This window comes from Micropterus salmoides, unplaced genomic scaffold (genome assembly GCF_014851395.1).
Source record: "Micropterus salmoides isolate LMB-PRFRI ecotype aquatic unplaced genomic scaffold, ASM1485139v1 Ms_hic_scaffold_13, whole genome shotgun sequence".
Lineage (NCBI taxonomy): Eukaryota > Metazoa > Chordata > Actinopteri > Centrarchiformes > Centrarchidae > Micropterus > Micropterus salmoides.
This window is the reverse complement of record NW_024040374.1, coordinates 11321191-11342709: the sequence shown is the minus strand read 5'-3', so window position 1 is coordinate 11342709 and position 21519 is coordinate 11321191. Positions and strand designations below refer to the sequence as shown.

Genomic DNA, 21519 nt, shown 5'->3' with positions numbered 1-21519 from the left:
AAAACTTAATCTGTATATCCAATGAAGGTTAAAATCAAGGGCAACTGGACTTGGTTGAAGATACTGGAATCTGTATAGTTTATATTTTAGAAAATCTGCATTTTTTTCTGCAACACTTTTACTGTATTTACTGAAATACATAAAGTACATCAGCCATTATTATTGAAGCTTTTTTATGTACAGTCTATGGCTGAAACAGAATTGATGTTAACCAAACAGAGGAGGGCAGCAGCACACCATCGCTATGTCTAGTCCGCACAAAGGACAAAGAAGAAGAAGTTCGATTAAATCGGTGATCGTTTATTTGGGATACTTCCTGCTTCAAAGTCCTGCTGAAAACTGGCCCAGTTAAACAGTTTTAGGTGGAGATGTTTATGCTGGAGCTTCGTGTGTCCGTGTGAATTGATTGTCCACCGTTGTGAGTGAGTGTTTGAGCAGCAGACAGTCATGCAGCAGGCTGTGGAGTCTCTGGTGCGACTGCTGGAGTCATACAGAGGGAGAGATAAAGTTGTAAGTAATCCTGTAACAAGTCATATCTGGGGTGCAAATAAAAACCTAACTGTTGTCCTTACAGCTCACTAGTTTTTGTGTAACTTTGGTTTTATGGTCAATGTTCAGCGTAAGTGTGGTTTTGACATGGCTTTATTTCAGTGTCAGCTGCCGGCTGCATTGAAAGTTGACATGAAAAAAGAAAAAAACAAAGAGTCCTATGAACACAATACATATCCTCCAGTATTAATCCCGGACAAAGCCATTAATTACACCTTTAAATACTGGGTGGCTTATTAGAGAGAGGAAAATCTAAACACTATACATGTTCTATAAAATTAGCCTTTTTCAGTTTCTTTTTTTATTTATGTATCGTTTTGCTGTTGGATATTACAACAGAAATGTTGAAATACAGCATTAATATTATTAATACTGATACTTTGATAAACAATTTATCATTTAGTTCAAAAATGTCGAACATTGTCACGGTTTGTTCTTGTCTTGCATCCTGGCAAATGCTTACGTTTTGGAGTCTGGGTCAGACAAAAACAATCTGATCTGCCCTGGGCTCTGGGAAATTGTGTAGTATAGTAGAATTATGAGTTTTTTGCTGAATAATATTTAAGAAACGTTTGGCATAAATACTGTATGTTATTATTGTTATTATTAACATAGAAACAAATAATAAACAGTCCAGTCTCCTAAAAACACAAACATTTTCCTACTCTGTTTGTCTTTTCAGATCAGGACGGTCTGTTATGGCTCCCAGCTGGTTGGAGGAGTTCTTTCCCGAAAGGCAGAAACAGATGTCTCATCCCACCGGCTCGGGGGAAGTCTGCTGCTGTTTTCTGCTCAGCTCAGCCACTGCAGGACGGTGCTGAGGCTGTTCGATGATCTGTCCATGCTGGCCTACTCCCGCAGCTATGGGATGGGAACCAGGGTGAGCCACACAACAACAGTCTCCTCCATCCTCTTCCACCCTTCAAGAGTGGTGTGTTGCATAAATACACAGTTTCTCTATGTGTTGTGCAGCATTAATGCGTGTTGCACGTCTTTCAAAGGAGGAGGACTCAGGCGTGCGCTGGATATCGGTGCTGACCAACGTGGCTGACCAGCTGTACTACCCCTGTGAACACATCGCATGGGCTGCTGATGCTGAGCTCATCAAAGTGAAGTCTGATAAGTGGTGGCTGTTCAGCACGATGCTGTGGGGAACCTCGCTGCTGCTGGGAATACTCAGGTCTGAGATTGTCTGTCCACAAACATCGAATCAAATCTGACTGGATACACTGAAATGAAATAAATGGATTGTTGGAATAACAAATATCAGATATTGGATGATTCAAATGTTATTTACTAAACTGAATGTAAGGATAAGGCTAGACATGGTATTTCCTGTGTGTCTGATATATCTAATTCCTCTGTGCCACAGAGCTTATTGTTGCCAAAAAATCTATTAATTAAAAAACACATTGATGGGACAGACTAGGGCTGTCCTGCTGCACGCTTACTACAGCACCAAATTTGTAATTTGTAAATCAACTTTATTGGTCTGATACAATTATACACAGTACAACACATGTGGAATTTGTCCTAATTAGGAGTGGTGGGCAGCTACTGTACAGCACCTCTGGAGCAGTTAGGGGTTTAGGACCAAGGGCACTTTCGGTAGTGCTTAGGGTGTGAACTGAAATGTGTATTGATCCACTGCTGAAAATAACCCCCAACACTAATTACTCCTGGAGTAACGTTTGTTTGTAAACTACAGTTTGCAGTTGTTTTAGGAGATTACTGAGTCTTTTTTTAAAGATGAAACTATGAATGTGAAACCTCTTTTAAAATAAACATCTTTCGTAGGAAACAATGGGCTTTGGTGTTAATCAACAGGAGTAACTCAGGAGTAATAAAAGACAGCCTAACACGTTGTTGGTTTAGGTCTTGTCATGGGATTTGAAGACAGTAAGAAAAATATTATATTACCCCAGCCTCATTTTTAGTTTAAGTAAATCAAATGCTAATCACGTTAACAAGTTAACAGAATAGCTTGTGAAGCACTTTGTAAGATTGCGCATTAACTTAGTCATGTGCTTACTTGTGTGTATATATGTATAATATGGAATAAATGGCTATGAAACATTACATCTGAGTTGAAGTGTCATGTGAATGTTTTGCTCGTTAGGTCACTCCGAGTTCTGCTGCTCCTGAAGAACAAGCTGAAGAGATGTGAGAGGGATGGAGGTGGCAACAGGTGTTGTATCCACGGTTTTCACTCTTTGCAGTTTCTATAGAAAGGGTTCTCCCACTGAGAGACATTGTTCTGTCACCGATTCAAACCACCATTATGTCTTCATAAAACCAGTGTGTTTTTCTTCTGCAGTCGCTCTCAGCTCCGCAGACAGATGCGAGGGGAGGTACTCTCTGTCCTCGGCAGCACGGCTGACCTCAGTAATGCCATTCATTGGATGCCGCCCGGCTTCCTGTGGGCGGGATGGTTCCCCAACTGGCTGGTGGGGCTGATGGGCACCATCTCATCTGTGATTGGTTTGATCCAGATGAGCGCCGGCGACAGTGACCGGACAGACAGTACATAGTCTTCACCTCACAGTGAGGAATAGATCAGATAACAGACTGAATCTTGGGTATTGATGGAAACTGCTGAGTGAGAGGATGCGTAGCAGATCTTTAATGTGATCAGACTTCAGTCAGACTGTCTGTGGCCGTTGATTTCAGTTTTTTAATGAGGAAAATGTAGCAGACTTCTAGCCAATCATCCAAGTGCTTAATCAGAAATGACTGACTGTCTTGAAAAAGTGGCCAAACATCTTCAATTCCCTTGGAATGAAAAAGCATATTTGAACATAATTCACAGTGGGAGGCAAGATTTGATGAAGAGATCAATCAATGAAATGTTCTTTATTTTTGCTAACTGCTGCAGCATCATAATCACACGAAAGAATGTGAAATGTATTTAAAATTTGAGTGTCATTGGATGCAGATAAAAGTATTTACATGGCATGTGAAGGGTTTAAGAAGGGTTTTCTGAGACAGTTTTAGTGTAGCCAAGTTTGCACCAATAACAGCTTTGGCTGGGACGAAAACTCTTTTGCCTGAGGAATACAACATTGCTTAGACTGTACATCCTTGTTTGTCAGTATGCAAAGTGATCTGAGACTTTATCCTGTACCTGGGAGATTCTTGCAACAACCACTTTAACAGTAGGTTCAAGCGTAGAGAATCCGCAAAGGGCCACTATTCCTCTACCTGTTCAGTCAATGCTCAAGTAGCTAAAACAGGGATGATATTGGTTGTGTTTAGAAATTAATGATGTTTGGTGATTTTGAGAGAAATACACTGTGAGAAGGCTGGTAAATTTGCCTTACATACACCTGATTTTTAATCATGCATTTTTTTTTCATATAGGCCTACAGTTATTCATAAACTGTTTGTTAAAATATTATGTCCAGCATCACTACAGCAACTGATTTCACTAGTTAGTTTCTCATGCGTTGAAACTGTGTGAAACTGGTGAGCAAAAATCAGATTTTTGCTCTGAAGAATCAGTAGAAAACATTCCGCAGACAACACTGATGACGATTTTATATGGAAACAGTGTTGCTGGTCAAATAGGACATAATCTGCTTGAAATGTACATTTAATTATATGTAAATTTATTTCAGATGATGTAAATTAATTAAGTTTTTAATAAAATAAAGCGTCTGTCCTCTCTGATCGTTTTATTCACGTTTGATTGATGAGGTCTGGAAGGTTCGACATGACGTTTGTGACTGTTGCCTTCAAGTGCTGACGTACGGGTCGTAATTGAGAGATTCTCCTGAGCTCAAATTATAAAACGGATGGTTAAATTCAACATTTACAAAAACGTTACAAGACGATCAAATACGAGGGTTCTACGTAGCTTGTGATTTGGGAAAGTGTATTAAGTAGAATTTTGGATGAAGTCGTGGATAGACCGTTGACATGTAGCAGGCAGAATAAGAAGAACAACCAACAGACTGAAGATACAAGAGGACGTGAATGCAGCTCAAGTACCGAGTCAGCCAGTTTAATAAATAAAAGCTATCAGCAACAGTAATGACAGGAAATCTCTGTTTCATGACTTTTTTAAAACTTTGGATTATGTGACATTATTATATTTCTGCTGTTGTTAGTATGACTACTAAAACAAAGCCACTGTTTTGGAAAAGTCTCAAATCCCACACCACGTCAATTTATGTGTCGTGGCACCCACAGGAGTCTCTGGGCACAAAGAAACCAAGAAAGACCTAAAATATCAGGTGGGAGCTGCTCTTTTCGCTGCTTAACATACTGTGTTTTAACGTAGAAATGGCATCTTATGTAAATGAGCTCCTCTTGTGGTGCTGCGATTTGTAATTAGCTAAATAGTTAGCATTGAGCTACTTTATCAGCTAACTTAAGTTAGCTAAACTGAGCTGTAACGTTAACGTTATTGGACTCGCAGTGTAAAAAATTGTAATCTTAATCATATGGGAGGGACAGCTAACGTTACCGTTATTTTTAAAGCTCACTGCCAGCCCTCATCACTTCTCCCACTGTGTTTTGTTTTGAGTGAGATCTGTGAGAAAAATAACACATTTAAGTATCATTGTGTCTATTCAAAGTTCAGCTTTTATTTCAAAGCATAGTTGCATAACGTTATACGACCCTTTTCTGAGTGACGGGTGACTCTTTAAACCGTTAACGCCAACTTACATCCCCTAAGTTGAAATTTTCTTGTCTACAATAACGTTAAAAAAATCACTGCGTCCTTGCAAGTTAGCGGTGTTTGAACCAGATTTTGTGCTGCCTTGTGGATAATTTATATGCCGAATTTACCAGAAGACCTGCCTGATTTGTAAAAATTATATCAGTGTCGTTCAGAGGGACTACTACATTTATCTATTATGAGGTGCTTTGTAAAAGTGCAGATTTTTTGAATGAAGTTTGGTGTGCTCTACCTTGCATAAAGGGAACCTAATTCCCAAACAGCTCTCCAGGCAGTTTATTTCAGGGTACACTAATGGCAACAGAATGACTTGTATAAAAAATCTATTTCATAGGAAAGTGAAGTGTTGTATTCTCTGGGGGTCTATTTGATGGCTACATATTGTACTAGTTGTCCTTATACTCTGAGCTTTAGGCTGCCTGCTCTATCTTGTCATGGACAAAAGGGTGTATGATTGTACTTAAGATAGTACTGTCTTTAACTGATGGTGTCTGCTAGCACTAAAGACATTATGTGAGACAATATTTTGATATACAGTCTTTTGTTATACTGGCAGTTCGGTTAGTGCAGCAGCTCTCATTTACATCAATTACTTTTTTTTATGTTTTATGACAGTGCTATTCATGTAGTTGGAAACCTATTGAACATATTGTACTAGTTGTCCTTATACTCTGAGCTTTAGGCTGCCTGCTCTATCTTGTCATGGACAAAAGGGTGTATGATTGTACTTAAGATAGTACTGTCTTTAACTGATGGTGTCTGCTAGCACTAAAGACATTATGTGAGACAATATTTTGATATACAGTCTTTTGTTATACTGGCAGTTCGGTTAGTGCAGCAGCTCTCATTTACATCAATTACTTTTTTTTATGTTTTATGACAGTGCCATTCATGTAGTTGGAAACCTATTGAACCTAGTCCCCAATGACCTCTTCAGTAAAACTGCTGCATTTGCGATCTCAACCAGAAATCAACTACAGTAATGCCACTTTTTCTCTGACAGGCTTTTTTTTTATTTCTTCAAAATGGACTCGGATGTCTGCCCCTCTGATCAGTCAGCCTCTGCGCCCTCAGACTCTTTGTGTTATGCCACTGTCCCAGCAGCTCCATCAGGTGCAGAGGTGGAGGATCTGGACTGCTACAGCCTGATCGAGCCTCCTCCATTAGACTGGAGGTCTGACTCCTCCAGCGAGGCGGGCTCAGCAGATGACCTGGATGATCCCAGCTTCCCCCCCTGTTTTGACAGTCTGGACAAGGCTAGTCCGGGTGAGCCAGTATTAATACCTTCGAACGGGAGCGGCACTGTGCCTCCACTCAAAGTAAACCAGCAGGAGCTTGTGGAAAGTATTGCAGAGCCAGTCCTGGATACTGAGGCGGAACTGGCACAACAGGATGAAGCTGTTGAGAAAAAAGAAAGGGTGAGCGTGGAGGACTTTGAGTGTGTTGGGGATTACCAGGAGGAGGTAACCTTAAGTGATGTGGAGAATAGGGTCAATGAAGAGGTGGTTGAGATTGCTAACAGGAGATCAGGTGACGAAGACCACAGCCGCATCCGTACACTGCTCAGCCAGCTCCAGATGATGGGACCTCATCCCAGCTGCCAGACACCACCTCCCCTTGCCCAGCATCAGCACTCCAGCCTGACTAAACTGGAAACGTGCACTCCCTCCCGAATGACAGACAACAGTAATGAAACCACAGGTCTGCTGTTCTCTGAAAGCTACCAGAGAGACCTGATGGGGCTGCTGCAGTTCACAGAGATCAGCGCTGCACCCCACCCCACCAGTATGCACCACAGAGGAGAGGTGGATGCGGTAGTGTCAGTTTCCTACAGCCAGGAGGACGCTCAAAGGTTCTGGGGGCATAATGGGAATGATCAACAGGGGCGGCACAGGGACGACTCCCTCACCTCACTGCCTGACGATGAGTATCCTGAGCCAGTGTGGATGAAGCTGGGCGAGGAGCCTCCAGAGGAAGAACAGGCTGCTGCAGAGAGCGAGCAGGTAGGTTGAGGTACTATTTCTCCAATCAGCTGGATGGAGAATGGATTATAAACTCCAGACGAGTTGATATATTCATTATACTTCATACAGAAGAACCCATTACTCATTTAACTAAAAAATTATCAATTAAATAAATGGCAAATGACTGTCACAAGTTACCTGAACACAAGGTTTTGTCTCAGTCTGACAAGCAGCCAAAACAAAACCATTATTTATTTAATAATGTTGTAAAACAAAGAAAAGCAAAATAGCTTTAGAGTCTGTGTTTGTGATGCAAATGTTTGGTTCAAACTGCAAGGATCAATTATGACATTTATAATCTTTTAAATTTCTCTTGATCAACTACTCTGTGAATGCTGTTTTTATTTTGTTTTTGTACCATGTTTAATTCAGCCTTAACAGTTGATTTCTCTTTTTGCTGTCATTGCAGAGTGCCTATCATCCTTCATATAAAGATGGTAAGCACACTTCTTTTCTCTCACAGAAATTTAGCTTTTTTCTGTGGCAAATTTTACAACATTAATCAGTCAACAACATAAAGAAATGAGGCCAAGTCATTGACCATGTTAACGTGTTTTCCTCTTAAGTGCCTGGTCCGTGTGACCCTGAAGATCTGTTGGATGGTGTGGTATTTGGTGCCAAGTACCTGGGCTCCACTCAGATCAAATCAGAGAAGAACCCATCTACAAACGCCCGAATGACCCAGGCTCAGGAGGCTGTGGACCGCATTAAGGTGAACCCAAACAGAAGATGCACTCCCACATTTCTTCATAGTGCTTTTGTGCGGTATCGTTTTCATACTGAAAATACCAGTTTTGAAATCCAAATTCTTCTCTCATGGCTTTAGCTGTGTTGGGATGTTGTCATCTGCAAAGGGATGCACATATGACATCAGTGCAACTGTGTTTCTTTCAGGCTCCAGAGGGAGAGTCCCAACCAATGACAGAGGTGGATCTGTTCATCTCCACCCAACGAATCAAAGTGCTCAGTGCTGACAAACAGGTGTGTTCTTCCAACCGTTCAGAAAAAGTCCTGTGAATGTTTTTACCCCCTAGTTTTGAATTTCTTTTCCTTTCATTCAATGTTTTGACCACGCTTCTTTTTGCATTTACTCTCATTTAGAAAATGTTTTCAGTATTATTAGTAGTGTCACTAGTATGGCTTTGCTACCACTTTTCTAAAGTGGTAATAACTTAAACTTAAAATTGGTAGTTTTTCATTAAATGCTGATGATGATGGGTATTAGTGGAATTCCAGTGGATTTCAGGATGTTTGTTCGTCAACAAAGTTGACTAATGAGAATTAAGTTAAATGCCTGAAATGTCATCTGATTCTAAATTTTCACCTTCAAGCTCATCACTTGCAGAAAGAATCCTTAATATGGAATTGAGTGGTGAAATAATATGAAAGCTCTGCAGTAATGTTGCAGTTACAGTAGAGTGTGTTTTCCTCTGCTGGGTGATTGAATTGTTAGGAGAGTCAAAGTGGGTCATCTGCTGTCAGCTCCTTCTTTGTATGGCTGGTTGCTCCTAGTTATACCACACGTACTGTAGCAATGCGGCTTTGAAAAAATCCTATACACTATTCTTGACAATTTGAGTAGTTTTAATTTATATTTTTTTTGCATCTCATACTAACATCTTTTTTATATCGACTTTTTATTGTATAACTTGTATGTGAAGGGGAAGTTGCCTTTTATATTCTCCCTGTTGTTGCATTAAAGGACACTTCAGCTTCTCAGATTTAATAGATGAGATATAACGGCTGCTCAGCAGCAACATTTCTAATACAAGATTTTGCGTAATCCTTTGTACAAAGTTCATATTTGGCTTCTGAATGTAGCTCATTAATTCAGTGCTTTTTTGGCAGCTGATTATCGTTTTTGGGAAATGAAAGTGTTCTTGAATGCTTCACCAGTGAGAGTTTTGAAAGGAGACAACCAGGCAATCAAAACTTCACTAACAAAAATAAAGGTGGTGCAGTAAAAGTGTTCTTTGTTCTATGGATTACATAAGTTTCAAGTCACTGCAAGTTGAAGTGCAAACCAGACCTTCCTGCCTTCTCTCTGATTCTAATATATTGAACACCCTCATGTCTCGTTTCCAATCAGGAAGCCATGATGGATCACGCTCTGCAGATGATCTCTTACATTGCAGACATTGGTGACATTGTGGTCCTGATGGCACGAAGGAAACGTAAAGAGCAGGATAGTGACCCAGCCTCTAAGTCTTCTTCTTCATCCTCCTCCGGGCCTCAGAAGAAGTGCTTAATGATCTGCCATGTCTTCTCCTCTGACGATGTGAGTTAGTCGATTGAAGGGTCTTTTACCAGCATGACATTTCTTTTTTTTATAATATGTATCTGTTTCCCTTATGAGCTCATATTGCACAATTTTGCAGTTGGCTTTTTATGATCTTCAAAATGGCCACAACATCATCTTTCAATTCATCTAAAGCCTTGACAATTCAATAAGGTATTAAGGTGTCTTTTGCTCCCCTCAGTGTTGCATCTCAGATCAAATTTGCTGTTTTCGGGTGAACAACAGTTTCAGCTTCAGCTTGGCCTGGTTTCCTTTCCCCAGACAGCCAGCGACTTCTCCTGAATGTAAAAATGGTCTGGCTGTCGTCCCAGTTTCCCGCTGTTGGCAAGACTGAATAGGAGGAAGAGTTTCTTTTTAGAAACTAATTAGCTGTGGGATACTGAAGGCCATGAGGCCACTGTGTCTACTTTTTATATGAAAAGTTTGGGTGGAGACAGTAAAAAGGAAAAAAGAAAAAATAGATTACCTTTTTTATTGTTGTTTTAATTTCAGGCTGTGACATATGGTTTAGGTGTACTATTTTGTGTTTTGCAAATTAAGTAATTAGCTTTCATTTGTTCATATTGAAATGGAGAGTAAAATAATGTTGGAAGAATATTTATTTAACAAATGCCCTTACCATTCAGATGCAAAGTCTCCCCATAGACATGAGCGTGACAACAATGCTGAAACCTGAGACAGTTTCATCTCTTCCACCCTCTCTCTCCATCCAGGCTCAGATCATAGCCCAGGCTATAGGTCAGGCGTTTGGAGTCGCCTACCAGCAGTTCCTTCAGGCCAATGGCATCAAGGCCAGCGATCTGAGGCCTGGCGAGTACAGTGACTACCTGGAAAGTCAGGAGCTCTACAACGGAGACCTGGCCCACTTTTCAGACTCTCAGAACCTCAGAGAAGTAAGCAGAGCGATTATGGCTACATGTTAACACAAACTACAGATGTTCTGTAATTTGTATGTGATTCATACATAGCTTTTGGTTTTTTAATCCTTTGCTGCAGAAGGTGGCCATTAATAAATGTCATTAAGATAAGATAGTAATTTAACTTTAGATGTTACGCAATATCATATTTTAGCTTTTACAAAATGTTTCTAAGAGACATTAGAAATATTTTTAAAAACATGACATGGAACAGAGGTTACTCCAGGTGTGGGCCAGAAGTTCAGCTCACTAGCTCACTAGGCCTCTAGGCAAGAAGAGTATTTGGTATTGAATTTGAAGTTCCTGCCCCAGTTGTCGCACATCTTCATTTCATCTCACCTAATCTCATTTCTCATCTGTTATCTATTCTGAGGTTGATGGTACTGCCATCTTTATATTTTAAAGTATCAAACATTCCCTCCTCCATAGACTATAAAGTGTCTCAGTGCCCTGGTTCAATTCCAGCCAGGGACCTTTGTTTTACTTCATTCACCTTCTCTGTCTCCCCTTATTCCCTGTTGCCTCTCTGCTATCCACCTTTGAATAAAGGCAAAAAAAAGACCTGTTCATATTTTGCTTATTTTGCTTCCTAAGTTCATAGCCCCATTAATAGATAAACAGCTATAAAACGTACACAAGAAAGTAAAGAAAAAAGACATGAGCTTAACTGAGGCAAGTGTGACTGCCCACAAGTGTTGTACATAAGTGGAAAATGAGTGCCCTTCTTCCGTTACCACTGCAGAGATAAATATGCTGGTCAGCAGCTGGGTATCTACATTCTCCTTCCCTTGGTAGTGACTAGCATGGTTAAAGGTCAGATTATACATTCTGCATCTGCAATGTCTGCCCAAAATATGACGCCTACTTCAAAAGCACAAATGAAAACAAGTGACAACTTTCATATGAGGGCAATTGTAGGTATAATAATAACTGGCTAACCAAATTTTCTTTGCTGCGTGTCTGTGTTTTAGGTTGTGATCACCAAGGCTCCTGGGGAGATCTTGGGTCTGGCGGTGGTGGAGTCAGGATGGGGCTCCATTCTGCCCACAGTGGTGGTGACAAATCTCCTTCACGGTGGTCCTGCGGAGCGCTGCGGTGAGCTCAGCATCGGTGACCGAATCATGTCCGTCAACAGCACCAGCCTGGTGGGTCTGCCCATAACCACCTGCCAGAACATCATCCGGGTAAGAATAGGAACTAACTTAGGTAGTGATTTTAATAACAATACAAATATATATAAACAATGAATCAAGTGTGTTTCAGCCATAGCAGCCCTGAACAAGGAGTCTCGATGAGGACACGCTGTCTTTTGTTGTTGTTGTTGTGGTTATTTGTGGTGTACATTTGTTGGGAAATGATATGTGGGGAGGATAATGTCGATTGGTGATGTATAGTGCTGTGAAAAAGAATTTCCCTCTGGGAACAAGAAAGTCTACTAATCTAATCTTGTTATGCTTGAATATCAGAATTTGTTGATGGGGCTTCAGATTTAACACCTAAAATGTTAACACTGTAGATCTTGCCTTCCACAAGATGGCACTGTGTTTCCAAACACTGTGATTGTACTAATACAAGGACTGCTTTGATAGTTGATTCAGATGTTAATTGGGGTTTAAAGAGACAATTTCAGTATTTATCCAGTTGTGTAAAACTAGTGTTTGGCACTGATATTAAAACTTGACAACTTAAAGTTTACATTGTGGTTAATATCATGATCACTTGTACAATGCCATCAACACAACTGCACTGCACTGAATTCTTTTATTGTGAAGTGTATATTGTTTAGCGTTTTGAGATTGTCTCAATCGCCTTTATGGTAATTTGTAAGGCCTTAGTTAATCGTGTTATTGCATTGCATATAGCAATATTAAAGATTTCATATTCAGAGGGTAATGACCATAAATGTTTATCAGACTATACCAGGCTGAACACAAGTGTTTGCAGACTTTTCAGGAAGTAATGCAGCACACATCACTAGGATAAAACTAACAGCAAACAAATATAATAAGTCAGTTACATAAATAAAGACATTATCAAAGAAAATATTTACAGTTAAGATTACTGAAGTGGTTCTATTTGGACGTGGTCAGACAGGAACATTTAAGAAAATATGAAAGAGAAGGGTAAAAGCCACTGAACACTGACGATACATAACTGCTGTAATCTTCGTGTTCTTATTCACATTTTGTTTCTATCTCAGGACTTAAAAAGCCAAAAGTATGTGAAGCTCAGCATCGTCCACTGCCCGCCTGTCACCATGGCAATAATCAGGAGGCCAGATCCCAAGTTTCAGCTGGGCTTCAGTGTGGAGGACGGCATTGTAAGTCAATAATAATAATTGTTTGTCACTATAGGAGGTTTTCTTCTTTGATATAATAATCTTAACTCAGGGTCCACTTCCTAGCTTTTTCTGGTGCTTTTCAACTACTTCCCATACATCTTTGTTTTGAAATGTAAAAATTCTTTCTCTCTTTTTGTTGCAGATCTGCAGCCTGATGCGGGGTGGTATAGCGGAGAGAGGAGGCATCCGTGTTGGGCACCGCATAATTGAAATCAACGGGCAGAGTGTCGTCGCCACACCGCACGACAAGATCATCCAGATCCTGACCAATGCTGTCGGAGAGGTGGGAAAGGGATGAAATGCTTACTTTCACAATTGGATTATATTTTGTCATCAATACAGAAATGGGTATTCCAATGAATTAATTATTACATTTTACACTGGACATATTAACATATTCTCACAGGTTTGATTTTTCTCTCTGGGCAGATTCACTTGAAGACCATGCCAGCCTCAACATATCGACTCTTGACAGGACAGGAGCAGCCGGTTTTTCTTTGAGAACTTCCTGTTGCATCAAGGACAAAAGTGGACAATAGTGTTCAAGCTACATGAACTTTTGCCAATTGCAGAAAATATTATGATGCAATTGATCATACAGCATATCATAAGCTGTTGTCCCACCACTGAATTCAACAAACTAGTGTAGCTTTATATTTTTAAGATGAACAGTACATTTGAATATTATGAAAGCATATTTTAAAGTGACAGGGATAGATGGTAGCTCTCCATTTATATTTATCTGATATTTAACAATGCAGGCAGTAGCTGAGATGCAATAATTCATAAACAGAATATTTTTGACTTCACTAACTTTTACATGGTGGTGAATGTATACTGTACTCAAGAGTTTTGGGTCTTCCAGCCTGGTGTGTTGCCAGTGTGCCTGAACTGAATTTGCTTGCATGGGAAACCTTAATTGAATCAGAACAAAGAGTGTCTGTATTTTCATTGTGATGTACTTCCAGTCCCACACATGCACATGCATATCAACAAGTGTCTGTCACAACGCTTGAGAGAAGGCTATTTAGTGCAGCGCTCTGGTTCACTCATATAGTGCTTTTATGACGGTGCCTGACAGGAAGAAGATATGCACAATAAAAGGTAACTGCCTTATTTGATAGAGAGATGCTGTATATTTTTAAGACTTTTTTGTCTTGGATGTTCATTAAAATGATCTGTAAGATATCTGATTGATTTTATTTATTGAGAATCAGTGGTCCCTGAATAGGTTTCAGATGCAAAGGACTTGGACTGAAGTTAGATACAGTAACAAATTACATTTTTCAAAACAAATTACATGCTTATGTACATCTGAGTCACAGCTACTGTATATTTAGATTTGAACAGCTCCATAAATATGTTGTCATTGCAATATATATAATTGAAGAATACTTATTTCAAATTTATAATAGTACAGTTCTTCTCAGAAAATGTAATTGCAAATGTGTGTTATTAATGAATATCTTTACTGCTATTTTAATAAGTATACAATGGAATCATATGCTGCATGTACTAATAAAGTAATGCCTTTTATTTATGTAAATATTATTCCAAACAGTTATTATGAAAGGTGGCCAGCTTGTATATAACGCAGTTGTCACTGCCTGGCCAATCAGATGTCTTCAGTTACCAAAACACAGGCAAAAGCCAATCAGATTCTTTACCGGCTTCTGTGACCACACCCCTGGAATATACTTTGGCCAATCAGCGTTGCTTGTGGGCGGAAGTTTCTTCAGCTCACACCTGCTATTACAAACTGGAAATGGAGAGTCAATGACAAGGTACCCGGGGCCGTTGGTGTGTCCGATACACTGAAAGGAGATTTATCAACCACATTACAGAAAGGTAATCATTAACAACACCTTTACGAGTCTTGGAAGCTCATTACTGTTTGTGAATTGTTTTCGAAAAGGTCATTTTAAACCACTAACAGCATCACTATGTAACATGCTAGGAAGAGGAAGCTATAGTACGAATGTAATGTTAGCTAGGAGTTTTCCTCTTTTCATTCTTAGCTTACAGTTAGCCAATTATTTTCTTTAGCCATTACTGATGATGCACGAGAGTCAAACTGAGAAGTGGCGATTTCAGTTTTTATTTTATATTTATTTTAAATAACTTGCGCCCCAATTGAAATGCATTCATTTTGTTCTAACACTTAGTGCTAAGTTATGGTTTAATGTTAGTTTGTGTTAGTTTTTAATTTTATATTAGCGCCATGTCATTTTTTTAAGATGCACATTTACATTAACTTGCCACATTAAGCGACAAATTTATCACATTTCAATAATAGTTTTCCTGTCGGGTGCCTCCATAAGAGGTATACATTTAAGGAAATTACATGGTCAAAAGAGAAAAGAAGAAAATACAGTGGTTATACAACCCATATGCTTTATCTCTACTGACGTCTGCAAAGTCTTGAAATGTAAACAGATGAATGCAACAACAAAAAATAGTTTGACCTTGAGGTTACACAGATTTGCAAAGGAACTTAGCCAGGCCATTACCTTCTAACCTGGCACAAATCGTGAGCCAGATCTTCAGATTATTTACCACAAGCACAAACACAAGAGGAGACTATATGCAGGAGGCATTCACAGAGCAAAAGTGAAGTCTCTGAGTAAAACAGGTAAGCTGTTAGGATCAGGAGGATTTCGGGATAAAGCAGGGGATTGTCCATCTTGAGCAGATCACAGCAGGCGCACAAGACAACCTTCACTCACAATTAATATACAACCAGCCTGAGCACGAAATATAAAAGTTAAAATAAAAGGAGTGCTGCTGAGGATTAAGCTCCACTGTCCCCAGCCGTAATTAAAGTGGGGACACCGCAACTTGACAACTAGAACACCCTGTTGAACTTTTGTCTTTTCTCACCAGCATATTGTGTTTTCTAGCTTTGCGTCATGGCCAGGTAGCTGTTGGGAGCGATGGGGTATTTCAGGCCGCTCTTCCTCCTGCTCTGGAAGAACATCACATATCGCAGGAGGAACAAGGTAGTCACATTTTCTCTTCACAGAAAAATGTAATATAAGACACAGCCGGGACATCAAATGGGCAAATTATTTGATGCACATGTAACAGCTCCCACATTGTCTTTTTATACAGATCCAGCTCATCATCGAGCTCCTCTGGCCGCTCTTCCTCTTCGTCATCCTCATCTCTGTTCGTCATTCACACCCTCCGTACAAGCAGAGCCAATGTGAGTGATATCTTTTCAGACACGCACCCTTACAGGTCAGAAGAAAGGCTTTGTGCCAACCAGCTAAAGAGGATTAACTCACTGAGGGTGATTCTTGTGGGACGCACGCACATTTGTTTTTTTCTAACCTGCTGTGTTCTTGACCTTCTTGGAGAAGTACTGCGTTAGCAAAGGTGACTAACATGACATGGTAACATAATAAAACACATCATGGCAAGAGACAGCACAACGTAGGCCAGTTGGTCAGTGCCTTGTACAGTAGCTTCTGGGCTACATAATGCTATATCTTGCTAAGAAATTGTAACCTCTCCAAAGACAGTAGCGAACTGGGAAAGGAATGTTGACGCTTTATATAAAGAATTGCTTTTTTGTGAATTGGTTGTATTCCAAGTAATGTGGTGGACACTAAGCATTCAGAAGTTGTGTAACACCTGGTGAGTCAGTTTTGCTGCGTGAGCCTGAAAATTTCCCAGACATTTCTTACCTGAGAGCTTTATTTTATCTTCTTTACATCAGTGTTGTATGTTAAGGAACCTCAGATCAGGCTGAGGATAATAACATTGTAATTTAATATCAGTGGTACAAAAAACAGCTTTTGTTCAAATAACAGCAGTTTGGCATTATGGTCCAAGTCTGCTGCCTGTAGATTGTATTTCAGGTCACTACCACAGTATTTTCATTGTTTCGTACCTTGGACTAATCTCCTGGTACTGAACTGTACTTTTCTTTTCTATTTCTTGTAGGTCACTTTCCAAACAAAGCCTTGCCATCAGCAGGCACCTTGCCCTGGATTCAGGGCATTATCTGCAACATCAACAACCCCTGCTTCCACAGTTCGACACCAGGGGAGACACGGGGCCAAGTTGGCAACTTTGACAACTCCATGTAGGTAGACTGGAGGTAAAAGCATGGGCAGCTGTCTGGAGTGGTGGTTTACCATCATTGCTTGCAGGATAAAGTAGCCCAGAAGATAAACTTGTAATAAGGGGTTCATTCAGCTGTGATTAAAGACCCACTCCAGTGAACTATTGTTTGCTAACTAACAGACGAGACAAATAATACATATCCTTTGAGTAAGATGGTATAATTTTTCAGTGGAGGAAGTCACTACCTGGAAAAATCATACCTGTGCTCTAGCATGTTTTAGCTTAGTAGCAGCACACTAACACATCCTTTATGTAAATGGAAAATGGCTGTATTTATATAACATTTCTATCCAATTTACAATTTGCTTCTCATTCACTCACTCACACCAATGGCAGCAATCTACCATGCTAGGTGCTAGCCAACCATTGACAGGAATTTAAGGTTCAGTGTCTTGCCCAAGTACCCTTCGACATGTAGACAAGAGGAATTGTGGATCAAACTGCCAACCCTGTGATCAGTGGATGAACTGCGTATATGTTACATATTGCGTGGTGACAGAAATTGACAACGGAGACTGTCTTTGGTGCTTTCTGTTGCTTCTGTGAAACTCCCACATCTGCTCAACAGAAACATCTGTTTCCTGCAAGAAACGGCAGAATTTACATTTCTTCAGTTAGCCCAAGTTGAACTCTGGGTCAGCTGGGCACGGTGCTTAATTTGTAAATCAGGAGGTCCTGGAACACAGAGAGGGTGTGTAACCAGCCCCAAGGTTGTACTACACAGTCCGTACTCTAACTTGCAATATCAGGCATGTGAGGTGGGCACGCTTACGAGGAGCGTCTGTCACTAGCGCGTCTCTTAATCCACAGTGGCTGGAGCACATTGGACAACTATTAGGTGCTAACTGTTAAAACTAAACAAAACTGGCATCACAAAAAAAATCATTCATTTGGTTGGTCAACTAAAAAGTCTGTTACACCACTGTCAAATGTAACCTAACTGCATGTGTCTGTCCCAGTAAAAACTCCTCTTATTGTCCTCCTCCTGCAGACTGTCTCGTCTCTTCGTGGACGCCCAGACTGTTCTGTCCTATAGTGGAAACCGGAGCTTCTCTGGCTTTCAGGACCTGATGGACAGTGTCCAAAGGCTGGGAGAGAGACTAAGTACTACAGCTTGTTTGAATCTGCTCTACAGACCTGAGGGGATACCTTGACATTCTGACACAGTGACACTTTCTCCCAGCACCTTATTCAGATGACAAATAGTTGTTAGAATTTGTCATTACAAACCCTGGGTGTGAAATACCAGCTAGAAAGTTAATTTGATTTTATTGTACTACCAGTAGTGATCTTATAATCCAGGAATCAGAATAAATTATTTATATTGGGAAACCCAATAGAGCTTTGGCTTCTGTCAGTAAAGTTGTAGTGCAGTATAAATAAGGCCTTCCTGTGGTAAAGTACAGAAAGACAACATGACCACAATGTATGAAGTACTGAATACAACATAAGGAACTCTTTGCTTCAAATGTCAAGAAGCCAATGAAAATGATTGCTAAGCAAATGTTGATTTTTGAATAATTTATACAACCATCTTTCTTTATTAAATAAAAAACAAACATACTTTCAAAGAAAGAGATGAAAGTGATAGCAGTCCCTGGCATCAAATACAATAAAAGCATTGAATTAATTAATTTGTTTGAGCCAGTACTCTTCCCAGACTTTTCTGAGCAGGACTGACATGTTACAGTAGCAGCCAGTAGCTGATATGTACTATACGATTGGCTTTAAACGGGTGTCAAGTGACCGCCTGAATGTGGCCATTTACTGCTTTTGTGAGAGCAGCACAGAGTGGCTGTTTTGCCTCTGCTTGCTGTGGGCAGATTAATTTACATGACTACCCCAGAAAAGCAATTAGATGAATGAAAGCAGTGAGGTTTTTAGTGCAACAAAATCCAATTTAAATGGCCTAACAGACTCCTGAAATCCTGACCCATACTGTAAAAGACGTATTATAAAGTAGGGGTTTGTAACCTCAAAACTGTCCTTTTTGTATATGTAGGCAAATTGCTGTTTCTTAGTGGTACAGCTTTTCAGGAAGAAGAAACAATTTAAATAGCTGGTCAACTTTAGAGCTGGGTGAAACTGCAAGTTTTTCTTTCTACACAGGTTTTCAGCCAGGTCAACTAAGAATCCCCAAAGATAAAAGGGGAGGAAATGTTACGAAGCCTAAGACTGTAATGGGAAAAATACAGTTATTTAGGACAGCAACATACAAGCCCCAAGCACTTTTGGTAAGCTAGTGAACTAGTCCAATAGTCATGGTCATGAATGATCAATAAAGAATAACTTCTCTGCATCATAATTTTATGAGCTTTATCTCATTACTAGAATCAGAATGGGCAGGTTTTCCAAATGATGGTTACCTATTTAAGTAACCTGTGAAATTTGTGCCCACTAATAACACTGTGAAGAAGTTTTGTTAAGAGTGGGTCCTTGTTTGGTTTGTCTTGTGCACTTGCATGAGGTTGTTGTGGTTATTCTATTCTGGTGTGGATTTGAAATACAGTGTATATTATTTGTTGTGCAGGGTGGTACTAAATCTTTGTGTTTCTGCTGTAGATCTCCCGGTTGAAGAATACCTAAGAGCCAATGAGACGTTCTCCACCTTCCTCCTGACTAATAGCAGCCTTTCGCCTGTGACTGTGGATCAGTTGCTGAAGGCTCGTCTCAATTTACAGGTGAAGTATTGGCTGTAAATTCTCAGAAAAACAAACATTTAAAAGATGAATAAAAATTTATGAATAAAAAATAAGTAGCACAGGTATCAACACATGATAATAACAAGTGAGATGTTTTATTTATTATTTGTTTCACAGCCGTACACTGTTCTAAAGTTAGCGTGGGGCATCAATTTTGTCCCATCCAGGTTTCTGTGGCTGGAGCTCAGATGCAGCTGAAGGACCTGGTGTGTAATGCAAGCATGCTGGGGCAGTTTCTGAAGGTGGACGGAGGAGAAGCAGCCATGAATGATCTTCAAACTCAGCTGTGTAACCAGCCGGCTGACATCCTGCAGGAGGCCGAACGCCTTTTCCTCTCTCAGCTTGACTTTACCAAATTATTCACGGTAGGATTGAGTGGACAGAGAAACCTGCAGAAATACACTCATCAGTGCTACATTCATTAAATTCGAATACAGTTTTCTGTGATGCTGAGTTGCTTGTATATCTGATGAGCTACAGTAAGTACCATCAGTGAACCTGTGTGTCTGTCCCTCCGGTCAGAGAGAACGTCTGATGGCTAACGCTGGAGACCTCAGGGTCATCAGTCAGGCTGTCACCACAGTTTCCCAGGAGCTGGCTGTCCTCATTGATGATGTAAGAACACACCTGTTTTTTCTGTCTGTTCAAAAGACACCCTGTAGATTGCATAGAACATTTTTGGAGGTTCTGCACATTTGCATTTATTATAATAAGTAAACAAATCTGACCATAAAATACTGCGATGGACTGGCGACCTGTCCAGGGTGTACCCTGCCTTTCGGCCAATGACAGCTGGGATAGGCTCCAGCCCCCCGCGACCCTGTACACAGGATAAGCGGTTGACGATGGATGGATAGATGGATGGACCTTAAAATAGTGGCTGCTAGTTGAACTTTAAGCTTTTACTTTCATCATGGTTATATGTTATGCGTTTTGTCGCTTATTTTTTGATTGACTAACATTGACCAAATTTTCCATGCCTGCATTTCTACCCACTTCTGTGTTTCCCTTCTCTTCCTCCAAACCTTTCACTCTCACTTCTGTCTTCCTTCAGTTCTCGTCTCTCTCCAGCTTTGCGGAGATGAGCGCAGCTCTTCGTCTTCTGTCTCCCGAGAATCGCTCGGCGCTGCCCAGAGAGAGTTTTCGCGCTTTTTCACGGATCATGTGCGGTCACCCTGAGGTTGGTGGTGAGCGCATCCCATCGCTCAACTGGTATGAAGACAATGACATCAAGTCCTTCTTAGGAAAAAATGGCACTGAAGACACAAACCTGGAACGTGACAACATCACTAGTAAGAGGCTTTGGACGTCCGTGTGTGTGTGTGTGTGTGTGTGTGTGTGTGTGTGTGTGTGAAATTAGTTTGTTTTCATCCAGGACAGATGAAACGTGTACTGATAGATGAGTGAATGACTTCCTGTGTGACAGCTTAACTTCATTATTTGCTTTAAAACACTGAAACCTAGCATGTGCTCCTGTTTTCAGTTGATTTACACGTTACAAATGATCATAAATAAGCAGAAAACCGAATTTCTCATTATCTAATACTTTAACAACACCAAAAATCACCATAACATGACTGAGCATCAAGTTCTAACTGAGTGTTCTGTGTGTGCACATTTAACCAGGTGTTTTTGTCTAACATTTGTTAACACTAACATGTGTTTGTCTAACGTTTCCTCCACGCAGCTCCATTTTGTAAGAGTTTGATCCAAGGTCTGGAGTCCAATCCTCTGTCTCGCATTGTGTGGCGAGGAATAAAACCTCTGTTTATTGGAAAACTGCTGTACACACCAGACACTCCTGCAGTGCAACAAGTGATGAAGGAGGTACAGAGAGTCTAACCTGAGTGTCTGTCCAAGAGTTGTCACCTG

The 21519-nt window shown here is 40.3% G+C and overlaps 3 protein-coding genes across 5 annotated transcripts in view; all 3 read left to right on the top strand.

Moving 5' to 3' along the window:
• Positions 1-297: 297 nt before the first annotated feature.
• pex11g (peroxisomal biogenesis factor 11 gamma) lies at positions 298-4218 on the top strand. The gene is made up of 5 exons (XM_038715541.1): positions 298-510; positions 1232-1429; positions 1551-1729; positions 2669-2737; positions 2867-4218. Exons 1-5 carry the CDS (start codon positions 448-450, stop codon positions 3078-3080), a joined length of 723 nt encoding a protein of 240 aa, XP_038571469.1. The 5' UTR covers positions 298-447; the 3' UTR covers positions 3081-4218.
• A 236-nt stretch (positions 4219-4454) lies between these two features.
• Positions 4455-14002, top strand: si:ch73-40i7.5 (amyloid-beta A4 precursor protein-binding family A member 3). The gene is made up of 11 exons (XM_038715540.1): positions 4455-4784; positions 6237-7236; positions 7667-7694; positions 7824-7969; positions 8152-8238; positions 9347-9535; positions 10270-10449; positions 11445-11657; positions 12674-12793; positions 12957-13097; positions 13244-14002. Exons 2-11 carry the CDS (start codon positions 6259-6261, stop codon positions 13313-13315), a joined length of 2154 nt encoding a protein of 717 aa, XP_038571468.1. The 5' UTR covers positions 4455-4784; positions 6237-6258; the 3' UTR covers positions 13316-14002.
• Positions 14003-14543: 541 nt separating this feature from the next.
• Positions 14544-21519, top strand: part of abca7 (ATP-binding cassette, sub-family A (ABC1), member 7) — a 32752-nt gene continuing 25776 nt past the window's right edge. For 2 of the 3 annotated variants that reach the window (XR_005444069.1, XM_038715535.1), the window contains exons 1-10: positions 14544-14662; positions 15715-15813; positions 15926-16019; positions 16763-16904; positions 17937-18049; positions 19508-19626; positions 19815-20012; positions 20170-20262; positions 20702-20939; positions 21335-21474. Coding sequence is in view for 2 of the 3 variants with exons in the window: in XM_038715535.1 (XP_038571463.1) it covers positions 15748-15813; positions 15926-16019; positions 16763-16904; positions 17937-18049; positions 19508-19626; positions 19815-20012; positions 20170-20262; positions 20702-20939; positions 21335-21474 (1203 nt within the window). In the remaining variant the exon portion in view is untranslated. Of the gene's footprint in view, positions 14663-15714; positions 15814-15925; positions 16020-16762; positions 16920-17936; positions 18050-19507; positions 19627-19814; positions 20013-20169; positions 20263-20701; positions 20940-21334; positions 21475-21519 lie in introns of those variants that run through there. The other variant, XM_038715536.1, reaches the window with a different exon arrangement.

What these genes read in the sequence shown, in the direction of transcription:
- si:ch73-40i7.5 (XM_038715540.1), top strand. Translation starts at nt 6,259, where the DNA reads ATGGACTCGGATGTCTGCCCCTCTGATCAGTCAGCCTCTGCGCCCTCA. An exon ending in ATGTCTTCTCCTCTGACGAT is followed by an intron (nt 9,536 to 10,269) that starts GTGAGTTAGTCG and finishes CTCTCCATCCAG; the next exon opens with GCTCAGATCATAGCCCAGGC. An exon ending in TGACCAATGCTGTCGGAGAG is followed by an intron (nt 13,098 to 13,243) that starts GTGGGAAAGGGA and finishes CTCTCTGGGCAG; the next exon opens with ATTCACTTGAAGACCATGCC.
- pex11g (XM_038715541.1), top strand. Translation starts at nt 448, where the DNA reads ATGCAGCAGGCTGTGGAGTCTCTGGTGCGACTGCTGGAGTCATACAGA. An exon ending in ACAGAGGGAGAGATAAAGTT is followed by an intron (nt 511 to 1,231) that starts GTAAGTAATCCT and finishes TTGTCTTTTCAG; the next exon opens with ATCAGGACGGTCTGTTATGG. An exon ending in GCTATGGGATGGGAACCAGG is followed by an intron (nt 1,430 to 1,550) that starts GTGAGCCACACA and finishes CGTCTTTCAAAG; the next exon opens with GAGGAGGACTCAGGCGTGCG.